Consider the following 23,990-nt stretch of genomic DNA (forward strand, 5'->3'; position numbering starts at 1 on the left):
CTATTCTAAAAGGTATTTAGACATCCCATTGTCTTTGCATCTAGGTCTAAGTGCTTTGCTAAAGAGGGACAGACAAACATACTTTGATGAATAGGGGCCTAAATTATTATGTCTCTTTATTTAGAGTATTCATGATGTGTATCGAAGCCTTCAGGAGTTCCAATCTGCTACCAAAGAGGTTGTTCCTCACACACATAGTCCATTGACTTCAACAGGACTGCTTGTATGACTAAGGGTGCAGGAGTGAGCTTCCTGGGCCTAATTCTGCGAGTCCCTCAATGCCTCCTCCTGAACGCTTCCTGACTGACATCAAATGCTGGGGGGACACTAATGGGAATTGTGGGATCAGCATCCCACAGAAAGCACTCTGCAGGATCAGGACCATACTCCATAGCTGTACTCCATTTGAATCCAATACTACTTTAGCCCCCCACCTTACAAACAGCACTAACACAGTCAGAGTCCCACTGAGGCCACTAACATGCTGTGCTAGATAACTGTTTGCAGGATTAGGACCTTATTTTGTGTAGCAGGATTAGGACCTTATTTTGTGTAGCATCTTCATACCAACTATGTCCCAACACACTTTTGAGAATGAAAGGCTACAGCAGAGAGGACCCTGGTATAAATTACAGAAAACCATGGTGCAAAGACATGATAGGAGGCCAAATTCTGACCTCATCTTTGTGGTTGCAGCTCTCAAAGCTAATGGTAGCTGCAGATGTGCATGAGAAGGCAGAATCTGGCCCTGTGGTGAATAAATTATAACATTCATACACAAGGCCAGAATCAGAGGGCTAGAGAAACAGATGCAAGTATTTTATGAGTCATATCCACATTACCACTGCCAGACAAACCATAGAATACCAAAGTGGTTATGGGCTAAGCATCAGCCTAGACTTCTAGCCTAAAGGGCCTGATTCAAAGCCCAATGAAATCAATGAGAGTCCTTTAGAACAGCTTTAATTCAATTTCCTGACTTATGTTGATTTACATCAGTCACCATGAAGCTATTTCACACAAGTTTTTCTTGTTTAATTGAAAAAATTACAACAAAAAAGCCACAAAAATCTCTTTTCTTAACAATTAAACACTGTAAATGCTGTATAATCTCACGCCTATTTTTCCTACGGTGAAAGAAAACCAGAAAGGAGATCACAGACCCTGCTATTTTAGTAGTTTTTCAACATCGCTCCTGATGTGAAAAATAAATTCATGGTTTTTTCCAATCTGAAAAGCTTTTAGTCTCATTTTCATCCTATTCAACTGAGTAAATTGCTGAAAGAATAAAACATTCTTTCCTGAATGTCCATGGGGTGGGGAAGATGGCTGGCAAATAGAGCTGTCAGCATAAATTTCAGCAGAAGCAAATTGTTTGATATTTGTAATGGAGTATAATAGCTATAATTCCATTTGAACTGTTGCCACTAATAAGCTAATAAAACTATGAGTCAAGACCTAGCCATCCATCAGCCGCATATTTCTTTGTACACTCACTTAATCATAGAGCCAGGTAACTTTAAGTGTTGCTGTTTCTGAAAACGATGAGCCAGAACTGGCATTTTCTCTGCGTTAACAGCAAAAAAACCCCCCTACAGCTGCATATCAACTCCGAAGGAGTTTTCTTCAGCATTTAACAGGTGTTTTCACAGACACTCCAATCTTCTTCCAAAATGCAAGCTACTATTTAAATGCAGAGATCAGAAAACAGTTTGAAAGAGAATACAAAAAAAAAGGTTAAAAAGCAGTGCAATGGAGTGGCATGATTAATATGCCTATATGTAGACAGTAAATTCTTTGGGACAGGGAGCATATTTTTTTTTGAAGTCTTTGAAGAGTGCTATGCTGTGTTCTGGCTGCTATATAAACAAGTAATCATTAAGAATACATACATTGGTTACTTGGCTGTGGAGCTAATGCGGTCTATAACCAGACATCAAAACACTGGTTAGGTAATAACCAAACTGCTTTACTATAAATGGTTTGATGAACACAGATGTAAATATATATCATATGTATTTTCTCAGACCAAGAAAACGAAACATTTCTCTTATTCTAGATTGTTTGTTCATGTTCCCAACGAAAGCATCTGATTAGCAAAGATGCTAGGAGGCAATGCAATGCAGCTGACTCCAGAGAAAGTTCTTTGACTGTACTAAAGTTTACCCTCTCAATGGCACACATTCCTCCAACAAACTATGGGTACATTTCTTCTCAAAGGTGAAATTCACCTCTCTGCATACAGCCAGCACAACATAGATGGCTCAGGCTCCAGCCCTGGCCTTGTGGCCATGAAAGTCAGTATGTACAGCTTTCCTCTGGGTGTCTTGTTAGAGAAAGGACCCAGAATATCCACAGCTACTCGCTGAAATGCAACCTCAATTATGGGGAGTGGCTGAAGAGGCTTGACCTGGTCTTGGGCTTTCCCACCCTCTGGCACACCTCATGATACTAGACATAGGTAGAAATGTCCTTGCCGAATTCCCTCCCAGTGGAAGGACTTCCCCAAATGGTCTTTGGTCCTGTTCACCCCAGCGTGGCCACTACGGTGATCGTGGGCTAAGCTCAAGAGCTTTTCCCTATACTTAGTTGGAACTACCAACTGTATTGGAGGATGCCAGTCCTCCTTGTGCCCCCCAGAAAGGGTCTCCTTGTGTAAGAGTCCTCCTTCTACAACAAACCTGGACCTATTAGAAGAGCTGAGAGGTAGTGGGTTGCTCTGGGCTGCTGTCCAAGCACCCTTGAGGCTCTCATCCACTTCCTGCTCTGCCTGGAACTTCTCCCTTGATGCTGGAGACATTAGCTCCTCATTGGGTTGTGGACTTGGGCTTGGTCCCACTGGAAGTGATGCTGGTGATGGGGGTGCCTCCGTTGACTGTGAGCCACTCTCCGCTGGTGAAATAGGTGGTATTTCAGGCTCCGGTTGAGCCTCTTGCACCGGTTTAGCTGCTGCTGCAGGTGCAGGCTCCATGGGACCCCTTGGAGCTGGCTCCCCTGACTGTGGTGGGGTTGTAAGCATGGGCTCTGGAGCTGGCTGCTCCGCCCGTTCCAATCCTTGGACTTGTTCTGGCTGGGTCCCAGGAACTGGATATACAACCACCGTCATTGACTCTGGTCTGGGGTCTGGTTCCACCACCTCTGACAGGGTCCCCAGGCCTGTGGTATCTGGGGACACAGACTGGGCCTTGGTAGGAAGCTAAGGAATGGAATTATGTGTGGAGGCCTGTGTGACGATGCTGCCCGTGGGAGCCAGCTGAGGTCACTCAATTAGAGTGAACTGCAAACAGAATGGGGCAGACCAGCCCAAAAGCTGGTGGATATTCCACTACTTCTATATTACCTCACTGGTTACTCAGAAGTCCAAATAATGCAGTTCCCTTAAAGTACCCAGCCACAGGCCTCCATCCAGACACACGTCAGATATGATGATGATTACTGAAAATCTTATCATATAAAGGAAAAGGTTCTTCCAATCCCAAAGGATCAGCCACACACTCAGGTCCAATTACAACTTAGATCTTACCCAAAATACACGCTTAAGTCATTTCTTGTTAACTAAACTAAAAATTAAAAAAGAAAAGAGAGAGTTGGTTGAAAGATCAGTATCCATACAGACTTGAATTCAATTCCTTGAGGTTCAGCTACACAGCAGAGACAAGTCCGTAGTTGCTAAACGTCTTTTTAGAAATAGTCCCGAGGTTATAGTCCAATGTCCATATTCAGGGTGACTCCAGTCAGTGACTCGGGATCTCAATCCTTATGGCTTAGGGTTTCCCCTTCTTGAAACCCAAAGCAGATCTGAGATGAAGAAGGATCGTGTCCCAGGTGTTTTATACATTTCCAGCAGCCTTTTGGCCTGAGAAAACAATAGGCTTAACTTTCCTTCTCCTAAACATCATGGATAAATTACCCAGTGCTAATTGCCATTAAGCAGTTTAGATACAGTTTACCACAACCTTCAAAGAGACATATAGACAATAATATCAATCTCATGAAGAAACTTGCACAAGTACAGAATCCCTAGCCTGATTCTTGCTTGCATATTTATACCTGCCTCTGGAAGTTTCCACTACATGCATCTGACGAAGTGGGTATTCACCCACGAAAGCTTGTGCTCCAATACGTCTGTTAGTCTATAAGGTACCACAGGACTCTTAGTCTGGATCTGTAAAAGCGGCAAACCACTTCACCTAATACCACCCTTTGGTTCCTAAATGTTAATACTCCTTTGCTGATCTTTGAATCAAAGCTATAGTAATAGACAAGACTTGTTTGTCTACATCACAAGACCTGAACAAACATCTACCCTTCTTCCTCTAACAATGCAGGCTTGCATTTCAAAGCTCTATTCATTTACATATCTTCCTAACCAGTCTTTAAAGTTCGGCCATGGGTCAGGTCAGTCTGAGTTAATTAACTCTTTCTGGCCCTGTCACCTTTCAATGAAATATTACATCACCTCATACCATCACAGTCTCTTTAGCCTGGCTATGGGTGACCATCCCCACCCTTTTCATTGGCCTCACATGGTTGGCCATGTCTTCTCCTAGCAGCATGGGAATAGGATAATCGTCATAGACAGCAAAAGTCCATATTCCTGACCAACGCTTGTACTGGACAGACAACTTGGCTGTAGGCAAGTCAAAAAAGTTGGCCTTAAAGGGTTGTACCATCACTTGAGCCCCTGGCAGATGGTGGCGTGTCGTCCCAGGTTGCCCCTTCTGATATCCCCACCAGATGCTACCAGCTTTCTTCTTCTCCACCACCTCCACCCATTTGGCTCCGATCTCCCCTGCCTTGATTACAGTTTTGGGTTTCCCCATCAAGGATGTACCTGTGACAGGTTGGATCACAGAAACCCCCCTTGGGAACTGCTAACTGTTGTGCCGAGCCTACCTCTGAGCCCATTTTCCCTGGCAGCTTGGGACTTCAGTGCCCGGCCTGGTTCGAGCCAGACATGCTAGCTTGCTACAAACCCAGACCCAGGTCTGAACTACATCCTATAACTTGCAGGTTTATCTGAAAACAGCTTAAGAAGTGTTCCTGTCTCCAGCACTCAGATGCCCAGCTCCCAATGGGGTCCAAACGCCAAATAAATCCATTTTACCCTGTATAAAGCTTATACAGGGTAAACTCATAAATTGTTTGCCCTCTATAACACTGATAGAGAGGTATGCACAGCTGTTTCCCCCCCGCCCAGGTATTAATACATACTCTGGGTTAAGTAAAAAGTGATTTTTATTAAATACAAAAAGTAGGATTTAAGTGAGTCCAAATAATAACAGACAGAACAAAGTGACTTACCAAGCAAAATAAAATACGCAAGTCTAAGACTAGTACAGTAAGAAAACTGAATACAGAAAACCTCACTCTCAGAAGTTTCAATAAGCTTCTATCACAGACTGGTCGCCTTCCTGGGCAGGGGGCGGTTGGACAGGTGTGGGAGTCCCGGGGGACTGGGCAGGGGGGGGTGGAGAGGGAGCAGGGCAGTCAGGGGGCTTGGATTGGGGGGCCCAGTTAGGGGTGGGGCTGTCCCCAGAGGGGGCAGTCAGGGGACAAGGAGCAGGGGGGGTTGGATAGGTCAGGGCTTCCGTGAGGGCAGAGGCCAGGCTGTTTGGGGAGGCACAGCCTTCCCTTCACAGGTGTAGTGTAATAAATTGCTCCCCGTAGGAATGTGCTGCTTACACATGCCAGCCCTGGTGCTCTGTTAAGTACCACGTTCCTACAGGGAGCAATTTAATACACTACACCCAGTGGCTCTCGCAGCCGCACGGCCCAGCAGGAGATCAACACCCAAAGCGCAAGAAGTGCAGTGAGCTGAGGCTGCGGGGGAGGGACCGGGGCTGGCTCTCCAGCTGGAACCTGTGGCAGAGCTGCAACCCTGTCTGGCCAGAGGGGAGAATCACAGAATACCAAGGTTGGAAGGGACCTGAGGCAGTCATCCCCTGCTCAAAACAGGACCAATCCCCAATTTTTGGCCCAGATCCCTAAATGGCCCCTTCAAGGATTGAACTCACAAACCTGGCTTTAGTAGGCCAATGCTCCAACCACTGAGCTATCCCTCTCGCAAGAAACAGAAGGACAGAGAGAGAGAGAGTTTTTTCCTCAATTTTAAAAAGTTCAAATCTGGTGCGCACTCACTTCCTCTGACCTACGCAATGCAGGGAGACTTTTGAAACCTTTACAGGTAAACCAAGTAAGTAGAGAACAGCTACTAAGATGGCTGCCAGGGTGGCCATGAAAGGTGGTTGTAGATTTCGCTACTTCCTATCCCAAGGAGATGGCCTTGTCCTCTGTCGAGGCAGACACTGTGGACCATTTTCAGCAGAGTGGGGTTCCCCAAGGAGGACCTTACAGACCAGGGCTCCAATTTCATGTCAACTCTGCTCCGGTGCTTGTGGGAGAAGTGTGGGGTCCAACACACCTGGGCCTCAGTGTATCACCTTCAGTCCAATGGGCTGGTGAAGAGGTTCAATGGGACCCCAAAGATGATGCTGAAAACCTTTATGAACCAGCACCCACAGGACTCGGACAGGTATTTACCCCCACTGCTGTTCATGTACCAGGAAGTGCCCCAGGAATCAACTGTGTTCTCTCCTTTCGAGTTGCTGTATGGGAGGAGAGTGAGGGGACCTCTGGACTTGTTCAGGGATGAATGGGAGGGGAAAGCCTCCCTCCCGATGGAAAAAAAAAAAAAATCGGAGGTGGAGTATGTACTGACTTTCCGGGGAAAGCTCGCCTAGCTCATGGACTTGGCTGAGGAGAATTTAGCCAGGGCCCAAGGGAAGCAAAAGGTCTGGTACAACCACTCAGCATGTGCCTGCTCCTATGCTCTCCGGGAGCTGGTGACGGTTCTCATTCCCGTAAGAAAGAACGGGCCACGGGCTGCCTGGGACAGGCCCTTTGAGGTCATCAAGCAGCTGAATGAGGTAAACAATGTAGCGAAACCCTTGCGGCCAGAGTCGGCACCGGCACAATGAGAGTCCATGAAAACATTACATTTCTTCTGGGATGATTAGATCCTCAATAGCTGAGCACATCTTTATGACACTTATTCAACATAAGAATGGCCATACTGGGTCAGACCAAAGGTCCATCTAGCCCAGTACCCTGTCTTCCAACAGTGGCCAATGCCAGGTGCTTCAGAGGGAATGAAGAGAACAGGCAATCGTCATGTGATCCACCCTATCAGCCATTCTCAGCTTCGGGCAAACAGAGACTAGGGACACCATCCCTCTTTCCAGCAGATTTTGCTATTTAAAGCAGATTCACCCAGTCCCTTAACTGTCATCATAAAGGCACACATACACATGCTGGACATGGACATTAGAGAAGCAATCTGCTACAAATAAGTGGAACAACTTTTACATTTCTACCTTTCTTGTATGACTCTCCAGGCCAAATGTTTAACAGACCTCCTTAAAGGCTTCCTCAACATTTGTAGGCAGATTTAGTTGCACAGCAAATTGGTCAGTTACATGTAGTTTCTGGATTTGCATAAGACTTTGTGCAAATGCCGAGGTTTGGCCCTAAAAGATCTGTTAGCTAGCACTCAAACAGGAAACTAAAACCTACTTCTAAAGCAGATAGGTAATTTATTGACTTTGAAATATTGGCCCCACCTCTTCAGTATCTACTGCCTGTCCTTTGTCCTTCCCAGAAGGTCAGTAACAATAATATCCACTTTTATAAATAAAATATTCGCATGCCAAGAAGGGACACCATCAAGGTGAGTTGTCCTAACTGCCTACAACAAGTTATCATGGGTATGTTAAATTGAGAGGAAAACAATCGGTAAAGAAACAGATTTTTGTTTTGTACTTCCAGGTATGCACAACAGATGCAGGAAACAACCTGCCTGCCCATCCCAGATGAACCCTGGCTGCAGCAATACATGCTTTTACCTTCTACTCTACTTCCTCAATCAGCCCAATCTAGATGGAGCTTCAACTGGTCCAGCGTGCTGGACGAACTCCTGACAGCATCACCTTGGCAACAGCTTATTCGGCCACATTCAATGCACTGCAGTGTCTCCCCAGTGCAGGATTTGCTTTGAGGTCCTAGCCCTAATCTATAAAGCCCCAATAATGTGAGCTAGATCAGGGGCTCTGTGCAACCCTTCAAGAATACACCAATCCACACAAGGAATAGGACTGACAGAGCTTGGAGGGGGAAGACAACACTCACTGCTCAAGTTACACTTCCCCCTGGAGCTGAGAGCCCTCGCCTGTGGAGCATCCCTCTGCTGGAGATCAGGAAGAGCCCATATATTTGACAAAATAAAATGCTGGAACATCCTTGAAGACCTGCCCCCAAGAGAGGGCAATGGGGCAAGCTGCAAAATGTGTCCCATTCCATAAATACACAATACATCCCATAGGGCTCATTTACTATACAGCAATGAACAATTCTCTCCTTTTTTTTTTAAATAATGGTGTTAGCCACCTATATAAAGTACTATGGTGATGGTTGTTTTACTCATGGCTAAGGTGGATACATACTCTACAGCAGTTGGACATGGCACCAATGCGTCTATTTTACTATTTTATTACCACCTAGTGAGTCTATTTTGTGACTTAGACTACGGGGGGGGATGTGATCCTTTATTTGGGTTTATTTTCTTGTTTGGGGAATCATGGCTTGCTGTGCCAGTGAGCAAATGAGTCAGGTGATCTCAGGTTCCTGTGCGCATGGAATAGGCACATGCACGTATATGAACGAACGGATGTCTGCATGACTATGTTCTGCTTCACCCCACTCCCACTTTTTGCTGTCCAGCTTCTTGAGAGTGACAAACACACAAGCAATCCTGAACCATGCAGGTCATGACCTCAAACAGGTAGTGAGCTGGTGAAAAAGGAGCATTTAAGAAAGCCTATAATTACAGGAAAATTTAAGTTACACAGTTTTTGGACTGAGTAGCTATAGTGAGGCTAATGAAACGGAGTCATTTAGACATACATGCGTACCTGGTTGGATGGTCTCTACACTATGCTGTTTAAGACCCTCTAGCAAGACTTTCCAGGGCTTGGCATTTATACCTGGGGAGAGGAAGAGTTCTGATCTGAGGTTGAAATAATCCTGGGAAATGTCGTTCAGCAAGGGACTACAAATCATTTTAATTAGCTGAATTGCAGCATCAAGTCTGTTCTATTATCCTGAGCTACAATGTCTCAGAACTACTCTATCATAAAAGATCCCACATTGCTTCTGCCTTTGAAGCACATAATTATGGCACTGACAAACATTTAGCATCAGATTTTCAAAAGGCTAGAATGGTGGGAGCTGGCAGGTATGGAGCACTTTGAAAGGTCCGGCCACTTCACTAAAGCACCCAAATGGGAACTGAGCTCTTGAAAACGTGGCAACAAGGGATCAATTCTGCTGCAGCACATACTTTTAGTATCTTATTAGTAAAGTTTCCCACTGAAATCAGGGGGATGATTCATGGAATGAAAGTACTGCTCAGTGAAAGTAAAGGAGAGAGGAAGCCAGCCCTTAATGCACAGAATGTGCCTTTTCTAGTTTGGAGTTTATTTATTGTTCCAAGGCAGCACAATCTCTGTAGAATAAAAAAACCAAAAAACCCCCACAACCAAATTTGGGCTAGGCCAGGAGCTAAATCAATTCAAATCTTAGCAGCACAGTTATTTATATGACTTACCTGCAATACTTATCCCATCCCAAGTAGGGGAAATTTCTTCCCAAGGACTTACAGAAGTAAAAATTTCAAAAGCAAGTGCAACCTGGAGTGATTCTCCCCCACCCCCTTAACCTTGTATCCAATATGGACAAAGTAAATCACTTCGTGTTAATTTGCTGCTGAAAGAATCCCTTCTGCAGATCAGGGTCTGGCAGCACATGTACTCATGCAATATAAAAGTGGCCAAGGACAGTCGGTCATTTACGGTTTGCCAAAGGTGCTATCATCAGCTGGATGTAGACTAGGGCTGAGATATGGTGCCTGCCACGGGGGGTAGGAAAAGAAAGAGTGGACAAGGAAAACTACAAAAATGACATCATCTGGACCCATGGAAAAGAAGCCCTTGAGGAATTCCACCATGATTTCAACAATTTCCATCCCACCATCAACCTCAGCCTGGACCAGTCCACACAAGAGATCCATTTCCTGGACACTACGGTGCTAATAAGCAATAGTCACATAAACACCACCCTATACCAGAAGCCTACTGATGGCTATACTTACCTACATGCCTCCAGCTTTCATCCAGACCACACCACACGATCCATCGTCTACAGCCAAGCTCTACGATACAACTGCATTTGCTCCAACCTCTCAGACAGAGACAAACACCTACAAGATCTCTATCAAGCATTCTTACAACTACAATACCCACCTGCTGAAGTGAAGCAACAGATTGACAGAGCCAGAAGAGTACCCAGAAGTCACTTACTACGGGACAGGCCCAACAAAGAAAATAACAGAACGCCACTAGCCATCACCTTCAGCCCACAACTAAAACCTCTCCAACGCATCAGCAAGGATCTACAACCTATCCTGAAGGACGACCCATCACTCTCATAGCTCTTGGGAGACAGGCCAGTCCTTGCCTACAGACAGCCCCCCAACCTGAAGCAAATACTCACCAGCAACCACACACCAGAACCACTAACCCAGGAACCTATCCTTGCAACAAAGCCCATTGCCAACTGTGTCCACATATCTATTCGGGGACACCATCAGCGGGCCTCATCACATCAGCCACACTATCAGAGGCTCGTTCACCCGCACATCCACCAATGTGATATATGCCATCATGTGCCAGCAATGCCCCTCTGCCATGTACATTGGTCAAACTGGACAGTCTCTCTGTAAAAGAATAAATGGACACAAATCAGACATCAAGAATTATAACATTCAAAAACCAGTTGGAGAACACTTCAATCTCTCTGGTCACACGATTACAGACCTAAAAGTGGCAATACTTCAACAAAAAAAACCTTCAAAAACAGACTCCAACGAGGGACTGCTGAATTGGAATTCATTTGCAAACTGGATACAATTAACTTAGGCTTGAATAGAGACTGGGAGTGGATGGGTCATTACACAAAGTAAAACTATTTCCCCATGTTTATCTCCCCCCCCGCCCCGTTCCTCAGACAGTCTTGTCAACTGCTAGAAATGGCCCACCTTGATCATCATTACAAAAGGTCATCCATCCCCCATCCCCCCCCCACTCTCCTGCTGGTAATAGCTCACCTTAAGTGATCACTCCGATTACAGTGTGTATGGTAACACCCATTGTTTCATATTCTCTTTGTATATAAATCTCCCCACTGTATTTTCCACTGAATGCATCCAATGAAGTGATCTGTAGCTCTCAAAAGCTTATGCTCAAATAAATTTGTTAGTCTCTAAGGTGCCAAAAGTCCTCCTTTTCTTTTTGCAAATACAGACTAACAGGCTGGTACTCTGAAAAATGGAGTTGTTTCAGACATGCTGCAGTTAAAGTAATTAAGAAAAAGCATTGTAACAGGGTTTACTGACCACTATGCATTTCCTCATGGCCAGGCATAGCATCAGTGTCCTTGTGGGGTAGCAGCCCTTGTCAACAGTCACTCTGGGGCTGGGGTGGTTTCCTTCAGAGAACTCATCCCGCCAGCCAGGGCCCAGTTGTTAGCCCATTCCTTCCAGGGTCAGCTAGCCACACTAGCATTCAGAACTATCTGAACAGAGATAAAAAGCTTCCACCCTCTCTACAGCTCTTCTTCAGCGAGGTCACATTCAGCCTGCAGCCCCCTTACTGGGCTCAGCTACCCTTGTACACCATTTCTTTGGGGCTGGTAGGGGAATCCAGTCCCCACCTCAATTCTGGGTTACAGCCCAAGGCCCTGTACTGCATAGCTACAGCAAATCCTCTACCCATATTGCAATTTTCCCTATGCCATTTCCTTCCTCACCTCTTTACTTCCCTTCTAGGTCTCCCAATCTGTTCCCTGGATGCTCACTTAAGACCCTGCAGGCACCTTTTGACTCCCTGCATTCTCTTGCCTCCAGCCCTTCCTCAGCTGGGCCCACTCCGTAATTAAACCTGGAATCACCTAATTTCTCTCAGGTGGGGTCCATTCTGTAATCAGGGCTGCCTTAGTCAGGGGCTCTCTATTATCATCTCAGAGCTCCTGATGATCTCTGAGTGTTGATCTCTCTCTCTCTCTCTCTCTCTCCATATATATATATATGAATTTTATTGTCATGCTCTGTCTCTGACTCTCTTACACCAATCACCGGAACTGACTTCTACTCTGAGTTATCTGTTTTCTCCTAATGATACTGGGCCAGCCAATGGTGCCAGGCTGCACTCCATGAGCTGAGAATCTGGCCCATTGTTCTCATGTTGGGCCAGATTCTGCCACCCTTATGTTGACTAGTCCAATACCCCACAAGCAGGCCCCATTGAAATCAGTGTTAGTAGAGTGAGGTATTACTCAGTGTGAGTAGGGGTGGCAGAATCTTGCCTATTATGTCTAACTATTCTATCTACACGTAGCAATGGAAATTAAAGGCTGTTTTCTGAATACTACACTTTTAAAAGTAGATTTTTCTCCCTACCTAATGCAGCTGCAATCTTGTCCTTAAGACGCAGCATGTTACCGTCACTGTGTTTTCTCTGTCATGGAAAATGTCTATTTGTTCAGTCTTTGGGCCCAATTCTGAGACATGCTGAGCACCCACTAGTTCAGTGGGAGTTCAGGGTGCTCAGTACCTTGCAGGAAGCGGTTAGTGCCTGTGACGTTAGGAGTGTAATATAATATCTCATTGAAAGGTGACAGGGCCAGAAAGAGTTAATTAACTCACAGACTGACCTGACCCATGGCCGAACTTTAAAGACTGGTTAGGAAGATATGTAAATGAATAGAGCTTTGAAATGCAAGCCTGCATTGTTAGAGATAGAAGAGTAGATGTTTGCTCAGGTCTTGTGATGTAAGCAAACAAGTCTTGTCTATGGCTATAGGTTTGATCCAAAGATCAAAAAAGGAATATTAACATATACTTGAGTGAAATAGTATTATTGTCAATGTCTCTTTGAAGGCTGTGATAACCTGTATCTGAACTGTTTAATGGATAAATTATCCTGTGCTAATTGCCATGATGTTTGGAAGAAAGGAAGTTAAGCCTATTGTTTTCTCAGGCCAAAAGGCTGCAAGAAATGTATAAAAACCTTGGGACAGGATCCTTCTTCATCTCAGATCTGCTTTGGGTTTCAAGAAGGGGAAACTCTGAGCCATTAAGATTGAGATCCTCAGTCACTGACTGGAGTCACCCTGAATATGGACATTGGACTATAACCTATGGATTATTTCTAAAAGGATTTTTGGCAACTACAAGCTCAGCTCTGCTCTGTATCTGAACCTCAAGAATTGAACTCAAGTCTGTCTGTATAGTGATCTTTTAACCAACACTCTACCTCTCTTTTCTTTTTTAATAAATTTTAGTTTAGTTAATAAGAATTGACTATAAGCGTGTATTTGGGGTAAGATCTAAGTTATTTGACCTGGGTCTGGGGCTTGGTCCCTTGGGGTCAGGAGAACCTTTTCTTTTATATGATGAAATAAGATTTTCAGAATTTATCATCATATGTTTGACATGTGTCTGGATGGAGGCCTGTGGCCGGGCACTTTAAGGGAACTGCATTATTTGGACTTCTAAGTAACCAGGGAGGTACCGTAGACCACAGGCATCATCATCACAGTGCCTCTTAGGGTTAAGCCCTTTCTTTGGTGTTTTTCCTTGACCTGAAATGAAAACAAATCTAGACTGAAGAGCATGTTTTACTCTGTGAGTATGAGCATGAAACACATTGTTCCTGCGACTGGGAATCACCTTTGCCATAGCCTGTGGAGGTTCTTTACCTTGTGTAAGATTTTGTGTTTAGGTAACAACTGTAGCACCTCTGTCTTGTCTATTTATGTCCTTCTGCTTGTACGTCAGTCTGTGTTGTGAACCTGTGTGTCATATCAGTACACGTACATTTTCTCATACATTATACCAGGGGTAGGCAACCTATGGTACACGTGCCAAAGGCAGCACACAAGTTGATTTTCAGTGGCACTCACACTGCCCGGGTCCTGGCCACCGGCCTCAGGGCTCTGCTGCCAGCCTGGGGTCCTGGCCGCTGGTCCCCTGCCAGCCAGGGTTCCGGCCACTGTTCCCACCGGGGGTTCCAGTCCACTGCCAGTCCCGGCCACCAATCCAGGGGGCTCTGCTCCTGGCCTGGCATCCCCACCACTGGCCTGGGGCTCTGCTCCTGGCCTCGGCCTCGTGCTCTGCAGCTGCCCCCAGCTGTGGCCCACTGGCCCCAGCCTGGAGCAGTGAGGGGTGCAGACAGGGGCAAGAGGTGGCGCAGCTCAGCACCCCCACCTTAAAAATTGCTCCAGTGCCACTGGGATATTTTTAAGTCCTGATTTGCTGCTTATATCAGGCCATGTGGAACAGCGCACTGCGTTTGATGTTGTGCGTGCCATCTGTCGAGATTTTTTTTTTCCACTCTGAGTTGAGGGGTACATTTGACAAAATGTCAGCTCCTAAGAAAGCAAAGTTAGATGTCCATTCATTTCAGCCTTCTTGGACAGACACACTTGGATTTATTCAAAAGAAGGACCGTGCTGTTAGCGCTTTTTGTTGTCAAAGTATTGTTTGTCGCACATCAAGTGTTCGATGACATTTTGAAACAAAGCACGAGAAAACCTTTCTTGGTGGAGCAAACAAGACTGGATTGATCAAAAAGCCAGTAGCAGAAGATGAGAAGCAAAGCAGTGTTTTAAAATGCTTTAGCGTAAGTAAAAATCAAGCTACAGAAGGAAGTTACAAGATTGCACACTGCAGTGCAAAAAACGGAAAGCCGTTTACAGATGGGGAATATATAAAAGAAGTTTTTCTCAGCAGTTCGGAGGTTCTGTTCAATGATTTGCCAAATAAAGATACGACCGTATCTAGAATAAAAGAACTGCCTGTCTCTGCCAGAACAGTTGAGAGATGCATAAGCGAAATGGCAGAAAACATTAACGAAAAGCAGACGACTGCATTAAAAGACACTGAGCTCTTCTCCTCCCCTCCCCCAGGGGTGTTACACAGTTCTACACCCTGCTCTCTGTCTGGCATCAGCCAAACCCGTGCGGCTGTACTGCAGTGACTAGGGAGAGAGGGAGCTTGCAATAGCTGGCTGAGAGTGGAGAGTCTCTGCGAGGCTCACCAGAACAGTTAGGGGATGTGGAGAGAGACCTGAAGGAAAGAGGGAGGGAGGAGCAAAAAATAAAATAAAGTGCAAAAAAAAATTTAAGATACAAGACAGAAAGATGGAAAAAAGAAACTAAGGGACAGTAGAGGACAGGGAATGCATGGGAAAGAGAGAATGGACAGAGACAAAGGTGAAACTTTTGTCCCTTTTGCGTCCCTTCTCCCCAGTAGTGCTGCTAAGAGGTTTTTGTGATGGCACAGGGAGTGGGGAGTATTGACCTGGGGCTGTTGTGTGAGAGTTTTACTGGTACTGACTGCATTGATGATGGGATATCAGGATGTGACTTCACTTGAGGGACGATACCTGAGCATTTAACCTGAGCCAGGAGGGGGTTGGGGCCAGGTGACACCTTCAACCTGGGAAACTGGACAAAGGCTAGAGGAGGAGCCAGGGGGTGTGGCTGTAGGAGACTGCAGGAGGGGGTTTCAGTTTGGAGCTGGCTGAGGAAAAGGAGGGAGACCCGGGGTCAGGGTCCAAGCTCCCTGCTCCCCAATATGGCCCTGACTTAGGGGGTCCTGTTGTCTGTACCTGCAAGCCCTGTTTTGGAATGTGTTCCTGTCTTCTAATAAACCTTCTGCTTTACTGGCTGGTTGAGAGTCATGGTGAATAGCAGGAAGCGGGGGGTTCAGGGCCTTGTCTCCCCCACACTTCCTGACAACTGGTGATCGCGATGGGATCTACTGCACTCCATGGATGGCGCTTCCTGCAGTAAGTGACTAGGGAGCAGTAAAACGAAGGGGGATTGATGAGGACCAGATGTGCTAAAGGCTCAGAGAGGAGCAGTTTCAGGGGGGGCAGAGAAGCTATGCTTAACTCCTGCGAGTGTGTGACCAGCGAGAAGGACTGTTGCAGGAACGGGATCCCCCTGGGACTGCGGTTAGCAGTTCCAGGGGTGGAGGAGTCTGTGGCTTGACTCTGGGAGAGAGAAGGACTATTGCAAGAATGGGGTCCCCCTGGTGTGTGATTCCAGGGGCAGAGGAGTCTGTGGCGTGACCCTGGGGGAGAGGTGGTGACCTGGAGAAGGGCTGGCACATTAGGGGTCCCTCCTGGAAACCATGGGGAGCTGAGAGCACACAGGCCTGCGAGTTCAAAGTAACTACAGTAACGTGGGGCCGGCTGGAAGATGTATAACCATTGCCTTAAGAGGGACCTGGTTGAGTTGTACAAGCAGAGGGGGCTGCGCATTGGGAAGCTCACCAAAGAACAGCTGATTGCCCAGCTGGAGGAGGAAGATTGCTCGGATGAACTGATCCCTGCCTCTGAGGGAAGCAGCCCTGCAGATGAAGGGCGGGCACTGGGGTCTGTCCCAGCAGGGATGTCTGTCCCAGCTGGGAGGGGTCAGACTGCTGCCGAGGGCATCCCGAGACCCCTCCTACCTGTGGCTAGTGGAGGGGCTGAAAGGAGCCCAGCAAACACTGAGGGCACCCTGACCCCTGTGGCCAGCAGGGGATCCTCCCAGCGGAGCTCCCCATCGCTGGAGCTGAGGCAGCTGGAATGGGAGAAGGAGTTAAAACTGAAAGAGCTGGAGCTGAGGCAGCAGGAACTGCAGGAGGAGTGAGAAGAACAGGAAAAGCATCAAGAGGATCATGAAAAGAAGCGTCAGCATGAACTGGAGGAGAAGGAGAAACAGCGTCAGCATGAACTGGAGTTGGTAAGGCTGAGGAACCGAGAGGCCCCTGCTGTGGTGAGTAAGGGGGGGACCCAGGACTGTATGGAGCTTTGATAAGTGCATCCTGTCTCAGCGTAAGAAAGGGGAGGACATAGGTGAATTCCTGATTGCCTTTGAGAAGGCCTGTGAATTGCACAGGGTTGACCCTGATGACAGGCTCCAGTTTCTCACCCCCTTACTGGACCCCAAAGCCATGGGGCTGTACAGCCAAATGGAAGGGGTGGAGGCAGGGGACTATGAACTGTTCAAAAAGGCTCTGTTACATGAGTTTGGGAAGACTCCCGAGGCGTACCAGAAAAAGTTCTGGAGTCTGCGTAAAACCCCTGAGGTCACATATTTGGAACTGATCCTCCGAATTCAGGGATATGTCTACAATTGGCAGATGGGGCACAGACTAAGGAGGACGTGGTTAAACTGATTGTACTGGAGCATCTGTATGAAGATTGTCCATCCGACCTGAGGCTGAGGGTGGGGGGACAAAAAGCCAGAGGACCAGCAAAGCGCAGGGCAGCTGGCTGATGAGTTCGTGGACCGCCGGTCAGGGGGTGGACAGGAGGAGGCCTGAAGGAATAGGCCCACTGTGATGCAGAGAGTCACTCTGGGATTCCCCAAAGGGGGAATGTGGAGAACACCCTCCCAAGGGGAACAACTGGCATCGGGACCAACCACCCGGATCAAGGGGACCAACGGAACGTGACTTGTTATTTCTGTGGCCAGAGAGGCCATATACAGACCCAGTGCCCCAAGCTCAAGGACAGACTGAGCAGACCGAACCCACACAGGGTTAACTAGGTAGGGTCCCAGCCGGAGGAGGGACAGGCTTCCCAGGCAGGGGGGGCTAGCAGCTTACCAACTGCTCAGGGGGGAGGAGTTTCCCAAACCAGCTCCTCTGGGGGGCTGGATGCTCCGGACCCAAAGTTCTCAGTTTACAGGGTTGGCATGGGGCTGTCCCTGCAGAGCAAATGCCTTGTTCCCCTAGAGGTGGATGGGAGGAAGGTCAATGGGTACTGGGACACGGGTGCTGATGTGACGCTGGCCCAGCCTGAGGTGGTGGCCCCATATCGGGTGGTACCCAATACCTACCTGACTCTGATGGGTGTGGGGGGGCCCATTCAAGGTGCCCGTGGCAAGGATACATCTGAAATGGGGGGCCAAGGAGGGCCCCAAGGATGTGGGGGTGCACCATCATTTGCCCACTTAGGTGTTGATGCGTGGTGTCAAGGTTCCTTCCCCACTCTGAACTCTAGGGTACAGATGTGGGGACCTGCATGAAAACCCCCTAAGCTTATTTTTACCAGCTTAGGTTAAAACTTCCCCAAGGTACAAACTATTTTACTTTTTGCCCTTGGACTTTATTGCTGCCACCACCAAGCGTCTAACAAATATATAACAGGGAAAGAGCCTGCTTGAAAGCGTCTTTCCCCCCCAAATCCTCCCCAAACTCTACACCCCCTTTCCTGGGGAAGGCTTGATAAAAATCCTCACCAATTTGCATAGGTGAACACAGACCTAAACCCTTGGATCTTAAGAACAATGAAAAAGCAATCAGGTTCTTAAAAGAAGAATTTTAATTGAAGAAAAGTAAAAGAATCACCTCTGCAAAATCAGGATGGTAAATGCCTTACAGGGTAATCAGATTCAAAACATAGAGAATCCCTCTAGGCAAAACCTTAAGTTACAAAAGGACACAAAAACAGGAATATACATTCCATTCAGCACAGCTTATTTTATCAGCCATTTAAACAAAACAGAATCTAACGCATATCTAGCTACTAGTTTCCACGGTATGCATCCGATGAAGTGAGCTGTAGCTCACGAAAGCTCATGCTCAAATAAATTGGTTAGTCTCTAAGGTGCCACAAGTACTCCTTTTCTTTTTGCGAATACAGACTAACACGGCTGTTACTCTGAAACATATCTAGCTAGATTACTTACTAAGTTCTAAGACTCCATTCTTTTTCTGTTCCCGACAAAAGCATCACCCAGACAGAGAAAGCCTTTGTTTCTCCCCCGTCCAGCTTTAAAAGTATCTTGTCTACTCATTGGTCATTTTGGTCAGGTGCCAGCGAGGTTATCCTAGCTTCTTAACCCTTTACAGGTGAAAGGGTTTTTCCTCTGGCCAGGAGGGATTTTAAAGGTGTTTACCCTTCCCTGTATATTTATGACAGGGGGTGACCTAGAGGACTGGCCAAGCAACCCCCAGAACACCCTGGTCATGACCCATAGCCAGAGCCGGCAAGGGACACTATGCCCTGACATCGGGGAGGGTATCTCACCAGAGGCGCAGGACCCTACCCTGGTGGGGAGGGAGAGCCCAGGGGCAAAGCTCAGAGTGGATGCAGCTTCAGACCTAGCCTGCGAGAGGAAGCAGGTCTCTGTCCCTTCCCCAGCTGCTGAGTTCCAGGCTGAGTTGCAGAAAGATCCCTCCTTGCGGAAGCTAAGGATCCCTGGCTGGCTTCAGCGTGGCACAGACCATGGGGAGAGGTTGCCAAGAGAGGTTCCTGTGGGAGAAAGGATTCCTGTACTGAGAATGGGCTCCCTCAGGGGAAGTGGAGTCATGGGGGATCCGGAGGCAGCTGGTGGTCCCCCAGAAGTATCGACACAAACTCCTGTACCTGGCCCATGACATCCCTCTCTCAGGGCACCAGGGAATCTGGCGTACCCGGCAGAGGCTGCTACAGAACTTTTACTGGCCTGGAGTCTTTACTACTGTCCAACAGTATTGCCGATCCTGTGACCCCGCCAGAGGGTGGGGAAGGCCCAGGACAAGGGGAAAGCAGCTTTGAGACCTTTGCCCATTATAGAGGAGCCTTTCCAGAAGGTGGCTGTGGACATAGTGGGGCCTCTTTGCAAGACAACCCAATCAGGGAAGAAATATATTCTCGTGGTGATAGATTTCGCTACCCGCTACCCCAAGGCAGTGGCCTTGTCTTCCATTGAAGCAGACAACATGGCAGATGCGCTGCTGACCATTTTCAGCCAAGTGGGGTTCCCCAAGGAAGTCTTGACAGACCAAGGATCCAACTTCATGTGAGCCCTGCTCCGGTGCTTGTGGGAGAAATGTGGGGTCCGGCACACCTGGGCCTCAGCATATCACCCCGAGTCCAATGGGCTGGTTGAGAGGTTCAATGGAACTCTAAAGATGATGCTGAAAACCTTTATGAACCAGCACCCACAGGACTGAGATAAGTATTTACCTCACCTGCTGTTTGCGTACAGGGAGGTGCCCCAGGAGTCTACCGGGTTTTCGCCTTTTGAACTGTTACATGAAAGAAGGGTAAGGGGGCCCCTGGACCTGATGAGAGTCGAATGGGGAAGGCCACTCCCATTGGAGAATCCGTGGTGGAGTATGTCTTGACCTTCCGAGAAAGACTTGCTGAGCTCATGGGCCTGGCCAAGAAGAATCTGGCCAGAGCCCAGAGGAAACAGAAGGTCTGGTATGACCACACGATGCGGGCCCACACCTATGCCACCGGAGACCAGGTGATGGTTCTTATCCCCGTGAGAAAAAACAAACTGCAGGCCGCCTAGGAAGGCCCCTTCAAGGTTGTCAAGCAGCTAAATGAGGTAAATTATATGGTGGAACTGTCTAACCAGGCACACTGCCACCAGGTGTACTATGTTAATATGATGAAACCATATTATGATAGGGGGAATGTGGTATTAGCTGTGTGTGGACATTGGGAGGAGCAGGGAGATGACCCTTTAGTAGATCTATTCTTTGAGACAGAAGCTGGCTCCTCCCTAGAAACAATTCCCCCTCTGATAGGTTAACCCCTGCTCAGCAAGCTGAGATCAGAAGGGTGCTGAATCTGTACCGACAGCTGTTTTCCAACCAGCTTGTACTCACTAATCTGACTGTCTACTAATCTACTGCAGATGGGATCACACCTGCCTATAAGATGCTCCCCCGTCCGAGTCACAGGGAAAACTGCTCAAGACCTGGAAAGAGAGGTCAGTGACATGCTGGCTTTGGGCGCAATCCAGCCATCTTCCAGCACTTGGGCCTTGCCTGTGGTGCTGGTCCCCAAAAAGGATGGGTCAATCCAGTTCTGTGTGGACTATCGGAAGCTCAATGCCATCACTGTATCTGATGCCTACCCCATGCCCAGGCCTGACGAGCTCCTAGACAAGCTGTGGGGAGCTCGCTACCTTACCATCATGGATCTTACAAAGGGCTACTGGCAAGTGCCACTGGATGCAGATGCCCAGCTGAAATTGGCCTTTATCACCCATTTGGGGCTCTATGAGTTCCTGACCCTGCCTTTTGGCCTCAAAGGGGCGCTGGCCATCTTCCAGCATCTGGTGGATCAGTTACTGAGGGGGATGGAGAGTTTTGCCGTGGCGTACATTGATGAGATCTGTGTCTTTAGCCAGACCGGGGAGGACCATGTGTCCCAGGTTAAACAAGTGCTGGACCCACTCCAGGAGGCTGGGCTGACCATAAAAGCTGAGAAGTACAAAGTGGGGCTGGCTGAAGTATCTTATCTGAGCCACTGGGTGGGGAACGGCTGCCTAAAGCCAGAACTAGCCAAGGGTGAGGCGATCAGAAACTGGCCTGCTCCCCAGACCAAAAAGCAGGTCCAGGCCTTTATTGGGATGGCGGGGTATTATCGAAGATTTGTGCCCCACTTGAGCTCCATAGCCACCCCCATCACTGAGCTGTGCAAGAAGAGGAAGCCAGACAACGTGGTCTGGACCGAGCAGTGCCAGAGGGCTCTCTGTGGGCTGAAGGAAGCTCTCTGGTCAGTGGCCCAGTTCTGGTAAACCCAGACTTTGACAAGCCCTTTATGGTGTTCACTGATGCCTCAGACACAGGGTTAGGTGTGGTGTTAATGCAGGTTGATGAAAAGGGGGAGAGACACCCCTTCATGTACTTGAGCAAGAAGTTCTTACCCCGGGAACAAAACTATGTGGCCATCAAGAAGGAATAGCTGGCTATGGTGTGGGCCCTTAGGAAACTCCAGACATATCTCTTTGGGCAACACTTCACCGTGTACACCGACCACTCCCCCCTGACCTGGCTACATCAGATGAAAGGAGCCAATGCCAAGCTCCTGAGGTGGAGCCTGCTTCTGCAAGATTATGATATGGATGTGACCCATATGAAGGGGAGTGCCAACATGATAGCTGATGCATTGTCCCGGAGAGGGGGGCCTGAACTTCCTCAGGTCACTGGTTAGAGTGACCCCGCTCGGTTCAGTCTCGAAGGGGGGAGAGATGTGACAGCGTAGGGAGTGAGGAGTATTGACCTGGGGATGTTGCATGGGAGTTTTACTGGTACTGTCTGCATTGGTGATGGGATATCAGGGTGTGACTTCACTTGAGGGATGATACCCTGAGCATGTGACCTGAGCCAGGAGGGGGTTGGGGCCAGGTGACACCTTCTACCTGGGAAACTGGACAAAGGCTGGAGGAGGAGCCAGGGGGTGTGGCTGGAGGAGACTGCAGGAGGGGGTTTCAGTCCAAGCTCCCTACCCCCCAATATGGACCTTACGGAGGGGGTCCTGTTGTCTGTACCTGCAAGCCCTGTTTTGGTCTGTGTTCCTGTCGCCTAATAAACCGTCTGTTTTTCTGGCTGGCTGAGAGTCATGGTGAATCACAGGAAATGGGGGGTGCAGGGCCTTGTCTTCCCCACATTTCTGACAACTCCTGGCTCAGGTATCATCCCTCAAGTGATGTCACACCCTGATATCCCATCACCAATGCAAACAGTACCAGTAAAACTCCCACGCAACATCCCCAGGTCAATACTCCCCACTCCCTACACCGCCACAGTTTTCCCAAGCACCAGTCTTAGGGAGGAAGGATGGTGTTGAGGTAAAGCTCAGGAGATCTATTTGTGACTCTGCCATTGACTCAATGCATGACTGGGAGTAAATCACTTAACCTGTCTCTGAGTCTTAGTCTCTCCCACCCCCTAAAACAAGGATAATACTACCCACCTATCCCACAGGAAGTATGTGGTTCACTCAAGTGTGTAAGCACTCTGAGATCCTTCCTTGGTAGGGGCTATAAAAACCACAGCATATTACTAATCCATCACGAAGCCATCAGCAAAAAGTATCTGTGTTAATGGATGTTGTATGACAACAGGCCACATAAGGTCATGGGTTCTCAAGTTGGGGGGTGAAGGTCACAAACCAGTTTCATGTGTTCCCTTTTTCTCTTTTCAGAGTAGCAGCCGTGTTAGTCTGTATTCGCAAAAAGAAAAGGAGTACTTGTGGCAAGTCCTCCTTTTCTTTTTGTGAATACAGACTAACACGGCTGCTATTCTGAAACCTGTCATTATGCAAGGCACTGAATTTAGCCATATGGAGTGGAAATCTATTTTGCCACAAGTACTCCTTTTTCTCTTGTAACTCTGGGTCAGAGTACAGAAATGGTTGAGAACCACCAGTACAGATTATTTGTTTGGTACCCCCTGCAGAAATATAACATGCTGGGAAAATATTAGGAAAAAAGAGCCAAGCAGCAAAAAAGAAAAAAGACGATAAAGTCAGAATATCACCAAAAAAATTTAAACTTTTGTAATGTATCTTCAGGATAACAGAGCATACAATTTAATAAACATCATATTGAAATGCTCCCATTCCAACTTATTCTGTTTGCTGCTCTTATTATTATCATCATAAAGAGAAACTTTAGCTATTTTCTCAACAGTATCTTTTTTTTTCTGGCTTCTGAAATGTTTAGTAAACAGGCAGCCAGACGAAAGCCCACTTTGGTGGAAGACATTTTCACGCCCTGAAACAGAAACATAAGAAAATATTTTCTTCTCTCATTCTCATGCTTTCACTCTTGCTCATGTTTTCGTTTCTGGTCTTCTTCTTTAACCCATATACTTTAAAAAAAAGACAATTATTTGGTAACTAAGCAACCAATGCTGCATAAATTTTCACCTCAGCATCTTCTTTTCACAAAGAGGAATGAAATCTTGTGGGTTATTTGAGAAGCCATTACATATTTCAGTAGGCATGCACACACCGTCAGTTTAGCAGCAAACTCAGTGCAATCACTCAAGTTATTAAAACCTGGACTATACCATAAAACTGAAATGATTT

General features: G+C 47.3%; 1 protein-coding gene across 1 annotated transcript in view; it reads right to left on the minus strand.

Annotated features, from left to right (window-relative positions):
* FTCDNL1 (formiminotransferase cyclodeaminase N-terminal like) overlaps positions 1–23,664 on the minus strand; it is a 42,085-nt gene extending 18,421 nt beyond the window's left edge. Inside the window, 2 exon segments of the mRNA XM_073306969.1 lie at positions 23,542–23,587; positions 23,590–23,664. Of these exon segments, the coding sequence (XP_073163070.1) occupies positions 23,542–23,587; positions 23,590–23,664 (121 nt within the window).
* Positions 23,665–23,990: the final 326 nt, after the last annotated feature.

Source organism: Lepidochelys kempii, chromosome 11 (assembly GCF_965140285.1).
Source record: "Lepidochelys kempii isolate rLepKem1 chromosome 11, rLepKem1.hap1, whole genome shotgun sequence".
Classification (NCBI taxonomy): Eukaryota; Metazoa; Chordata; order Testudines; family Cheloniidae; genus Lepidochelys; species Lepidochelys kempii.